General features: G+C 37.6%; 1 protein-coding gene across 1 annotated transcript; it reads left to right on the top strand.

The window, feature by feature from the left end:
• The first annotated feature begins 502 nt into the window (after nucleotides 1-502).
• Nucleotides 503-4962, top strand: LOC115973578 (protein DETOXIFICATION 27-like). The gene is made up of 9 exons (XM_031093852.1): nucleotides 503-775; nucleotides 961-1502; nucleotides 1822-1908; nucleotides 2027-2083; nucleotides 3227-3465; nucleotides 3550-3668; nucleotides 3935-4021; nucleotides 4122-4229; nucleotides 4598-4962. The coding sequence occupies exons 1-8, from the start codon at nucleotides 503-505 to the stop codon at nucleotides 4170-4172; spliced, it is 1455 nt and encodes a 484-aa protein (XP_030949712.1). The 3' UTR covers nucleotides 4173-4229; nucleotides 4598-4962.
• The last annotated feature ends 441 nt before the right edge of the window (nucleotides 4963-5403 follow it).

The raw sequence follows: 5403 nt of genomic DNA on the forward strand, positions 1-5403 counted from the left end.
TTTTTTTTTTTTTAAAAAAACTGTATGAAAATATTTTTTTTAAAATTGAATATGAAACTAGTATATATTGTTACTATTAATATTATTACTCAAAACTCGAACTTTCATTTTGGCTGTAATAATAGAATAGGCTAAGGTGTTGAGGAATGGGTGTGTGTGAGTCTTGAAAGTTTAAATGGGTAAGCAGGGAGGCCTAATAACACAGCCCATGTATTAGCTCAATAGGCCTTAAGGTAAGGTTTCGCTGATTGTATTGACCCTGGCCTCGCTAAAGCCCTTATGGGCTGATGTTTATTGAAACTTGAAACACACACGTCTTGTGATAATAGCCGTTCGAAATGTCGGGCCCCAAGAAAGCAACTTCACTTATGTTATCGATAATTCCTACTTTCCTAGTCCAACTCACTGCCCCACAATAGGGAAAATAATTGTTTGAAACAAAAACAAAAAGTACTTTACGCTTCTAAACTTTGGCTCCAAATATTTTGTCACCAGAATTAACATGGGTGTGAGAGGAGAACAACAACAACATCTGTTAACATCAACCTCAGAACAAAACCAAGAAGAAGAATTAAATGCAAGTAGTTTGCTTAGACAAACATGGTTAGAGTCGAAGAAATTGTGGGCAATTGCTGGACCCTCCATTTTCAGCAGGCTTGCCATGTTCTCTATGACTGTCATAACCCAGTCCTTCTCCGGCCACCTCAGTGACCTCGACCTCGCCGCCATTTCCATCGCCTCCACCGTCATCATCGCCATCACTTTCGGTTGCTTGGTACCCCCATTTCCCTGCTCTTCCTTTCTAATCTTTCACTTTCATCGTGATAACTACCACAGTCTACCACTTGTCCTGAAAACTAACACTTCCTCTCACTATAATACTTCAGAAAAGCTCAAATGGTCGCGATGAATTTAATCATTTAACCATTATTTTAACGCGTGATGACTATTTTGATGTAGTTGGGTATGGCGAGTGCACTTGAAACTCTATGTGGCCAAGCATATGGGGCCAGACAGTACCACATGTTAGGCATTTACTTGCAACGTTCTTGGATAGTTTTGTTCTCGTGTTCGATTTTATTACTTCCCTTGTTCTTGTTTGCAACGCCAATACTAAAGCTTATGGGCCAAACCGATGCGGTGGCGGAGCAGTCGGGTGTGGTGGCAATGTGGTTGATTCCGATGCACCTGAGTTTCCCATTTCAGTTCACGTTGCAGAGGTTCTTGCAGAGCCAAGTGAAGACTTGGGTTCTTGCTTATATCTCGGGGGGTGCTCTTGCACTCCATGTGTTTGTTAGTTGGTTTTTTGTGTATAAGTTAAGAGTGGGGATTGTTGGGGCTGCCCTTACGCTTGATTTCTCGTGGTGGGTGACTGTTTTGGGACTTTTTGTGTATGTTGTATGTGGTGGGTGTGCTGATTCGTGGACTGGTTTTTCGGGTCAAGCTTTCGTTGGGCTTTGGGAGTTTTTTAAGCTCTCTGTGGCTTCTGGGGTTATGGTCTTGTATGTGTTCCCTCTCTTTCTCACATTATATGATTGATTAGGCAAAAGTATAGGTGCATATAATACTCCATGATATTTTTGTATGTTGTTCAAAAAATAGAGTGAAATTATGCACAAATATCAAGAAAAACACACACAAACACAATGAACTTATGTATGCGTGCAAATCAATGAATTATTGACAAGTATATTTTACTTAGTGCAAGCCATTACTTGTGCAACACTCTTGCTTCTTGGATATCAAAGCCTTATACTTGTACAGATAAGATCCTTGATTTAATCTTACATTTGTTGTGTGTGTGTGTGTGTGTGTGTGAAGGTTGGAGAATTTTTATTACAGGGTATTGATTATAGTGTCAGGGTATTTGCACAATACTGAGGTTGCAGTTGATGCACTTTCGATCTGGTTAGTTCCAAATTTCTAGACCTTGTGTCAATTGTCATTGGCTTATGTGTCAATGTGTATTTTGTTTGATTGTTTTCTAGTTTCTTACTATCTTCTCAATGTCGTTCTGTTTTGGCAGCATAACTATCTTTGGCTGGGAGTCGATGATTCCTCTTGGATTTCTGGCTGCTGCTGGGTACGTTGCTGGTTCTAAGTCTTGTTTCTGCTCTTCTTTATAGTAAAACATAATGTGTATGGTAGAATAGGAATATAACAGGCAATTAGGACGGTGAAAATGTGGATAATATGTGAGAAGCAAGATTTGAGGTTCAAGAGTTACAGATTAAGAAGTCCTATATGTCACCAGCATCATCATTTCACTTGCCCAATGCTATCCCCATTCCACTAAAACATAAGTTTGATCATTATGTTAAGCTTTATCTTCCTACGTGTGGAAATCATACTGTTTCTTGCCCCATGTAATGATGTCTGTAAGCAGTACATTTACAGACTGTTTTTTTTTTTTTTTTTTTTGAGTGTGTGAACTAATTAAGGCAGTTCTTGTGGCATGCAGTTCCGCAATGATATAATATCATCTTTTCTTAAAATGCTTCTAGCTTAATTTACCCGCTTGCTTTAATTGTTAAAGGCAAGCAATATGTTAAGGTTCAAGGTTCTTGAAAGAGAGTTTCAATAGAGAAAATCTAATTATTTGACAAGATAAAACCCGATGGTCTTTTCTGTGAGCTAAATGTCAATTATTAGTGTTTTAATTTAATAGCATCTTCCCGGCATCATTTAACATCATTAGTGGATGTGATGGGTTCAAATAAATGCCCCATTTTTATATCTTGGATTCTCTTCATAGCATCTCTAGTAATTGCTGGGTAATTTTGGGAGTGAAGGGAGTTCTTTTAAATTTTATCTTTTTTGTGTTGAAAACCAACCAAGAGGTTAAAGCATTTGAATATGAGATTATCAAAGCAGATGTATATATGTTAATGGTTGCCAAAGCAGAACTTTATTAGCTTCCCCCCCCCCCCCCCCCAATCTGGGGGCATTGCTTGTCTAGGAGGGGAGTCTTTGAGTTTGTGTCTTTGCGAGTTCATCCCAAATAAAGTGAACTCATTTTGGGTCTTGGTTGGGAAGATACAGATAATATTCCAATAGTCTAGTGTTAGCTTCTATGATATAAGCTTTAGGTAGTGTTTTGGTAGGAGGAAGAATAGGGTAGTCAATCTAAAAAACAATCCATCCCTTCACACTATAGCAATGCTGGTGAACAAAAGTCACTTTTTCCACCCATCTTTTTTAACCATGTTATGTTCTCTTAATTCAGGGTACGTGTAGCAAATGAGCTTGGTGCAGGCAATGCAAAAGGTGCAAAATTTGCCACTACAATCTCAGTGTTGTCCTCCTTAATGGTTGGACTCCTATTTTGGTCAATAATCATCGCCTTCCCTGAGAATCTTGCAATGATCTTTACCTCCAGCACTTCTGTTATTGAAATGGTCAATGATTTAGCAGTCTTGTTGGCGTTCACTATTCTTTTCAATTGCATTCAACCTGTTCTTTCGGGTAAGATACAGAAATAGCACTCAGTCCTGGAAATTGCAAATGCAAGTATCGTGTAATGATTTGGTGTGATGTGTTGCTTTTCAGGTGTGGCTATTGGATCTGGTTGGCAAGCTAAAGTGGCTTTTATAAACATAGGTAGCTACTACTTAGTTGGGGTCCCTCTCGGGGTTCTCTTGGGTTGGTCGCTTCATTTTGGAATTACGGTACATGTGTTGCATTGTTGCCAATACTTCAATGTGTTAGGATACACATATTCTGGCATGGTAAATAGAACTACACCTTGATTTCTTGAATCTTCCATGATATAAAATGTAGAAGCTAAAATTGACTGTGCCACAAAGGCACGAATAGAAAAAAAGTCACTCCAAAGTTATAAAGACAGCATATTCAATATTCATCACTTCTATCGGGTGATGCATTTCTTCCAGTATGATTTTTTGATTTTACATGTTCATAATTGAATGAGCAGGGTATCTGGACTGGAATGATTAGTGGAACTGTGGTTCAGACATTTATATTAGCTATAATCACACTGAGATGCGAATGGGAAAAAGAGGTAATTGTCGAAATAGGGAAACTCTGTATACCATTTCATTTGGCTTTTTTTTTTTTTAAATGTGATTTGAATGCTTTTGGTGTTAAATTATCATTTGCAGGCACAAAAAGCTCAGATACTTATAACAAAGGAGGCAGCTTCCAGACACTAATCTCATCTCAACAAGTGCACAATTTATGTGGCCATGTGATGTTTCTCTATCCGAAGTGTGAGTAACCTCTTCACCTATCTAAGGCATGTCTAGATGTATGTGTATGAAGCCTCAATATGATATGATACCGAAATGGCAAATATGACTTCTTTTTAAAATATAAGTGGGGATATGCTGCTTAATAGATATATTTTTCTTGGATAAAAGTCAAGATTTTGTCATGTTGTTACGTAATCCCTAGTTATAGTGTAATAGCTTAAATGTGTAGCTTCATTAATATAGACATTAGTCTAACTTTATGTATGCTGTTGTAGTAAAATTCAAAAAAAGAAAAAGAGGCATTGATTGTAGTAAAATGTTTCTGTGAATTCGTTTGTCCTTGAATTGTTTGAGTTTCCTATTGAAATGAGATGATGTCACTCTAGGGTTGTTCATTTGCGGGCAATATTCTCCAAAGACAGATCAGCAAAGACTATTTTCTACTCACTGTTGATGAAGAAAACCAGGTGAACCTCATGAATGTTAGGCCGTGATTCTCTGTCTGACCTTGACAGAATGACTTGCTATGCTGTACTGCGTCAAACTTGTGAAATTATGTTTGGCTAAAGTTTGCAGCTGCTTTTTTTTTTTTTTTCCCTTATAAATTCAATGCTATGAAACTGGGAAATGTTGGTAAATTAATTAGGCCAAACTGTTAAAAAAAACTGAAATACGAGCTGTCCAAAATTTGATTTAAGTTGTAACAACATTCGTCTTAGTAATCTTAACTTCAAAGTTAACAGTTCTGCATCATACTGGTAGATAAAAAATAGTTTGAAGCACGTTACACAAAATATTGTTGAGCAATTCTTAGGTAGTTCCGGAGTAGTGCTCCAAGCTCTCACAAAAGGGGTAGGCCCCACATGTGAGTCCCACCCTTGGGCTCACACCCATTGTGAGCACTGCGCTAGGACTACCTAAGTTTTTTCCTAACTCAAGATCAACGATTGTTGAACCCTAGAAAAATAAATAAATAAAGAGTATTCAATTGGCTAGACTTTTTCACTGATTCTGTGATGATTTTGCCCTTCAGCATTTTTAATTACCATCCTAGATGACTAAATTATTCTGTATGAAACAATGTATGTCTTTGACTCTTTGGTAACGGGGACAAGAGGTGGGGAAACTTAATGTTATTAAAGAATCGACTTACCAAGAATATAGCAGGATGGATTTCTCCACCAAAAAAAAA

Source organism: Quercus lobata, chromosome 2 (genome assembly GCF_001633185.2).
Source record: "Quercus lobata isolate SW786 chromosome 2, ValleyOak3.0 Primary Assembly, whole genome shotgun sequence".
In the NCBI taxonomy this organism is placed as follows: Eukaryota; Viridiplantae; Streptophyta; class Magnoliopsida; order Fagales; family Fagaceae; genus Quercus; species Quercus lobata.

Bases quoted from the DNA above. Each gene is read 5' to 3' on its own strand.
- LOC115973578 (XM_031093852.1), top strand. From the start codon at position 503: ATGGGTGTGAGAGGAGAACAACAACAACATCTGTTAACATCAACCTCA. The intron at 2,084-3,226 runs GTACGTTGCTGG...CTCTTAATTCAG, and splicing joins GGATTTCTGGCTGCTGCTGG to GGTACGTGTAGCAAATGAGC. The intron at 4,022-4,121 runs GTAATTGTCGAA...TATCATTTGCAG, and splicing joins GATGCGAATGGGAAAAAGAG to GCACAAAAAGCTCAGATACT.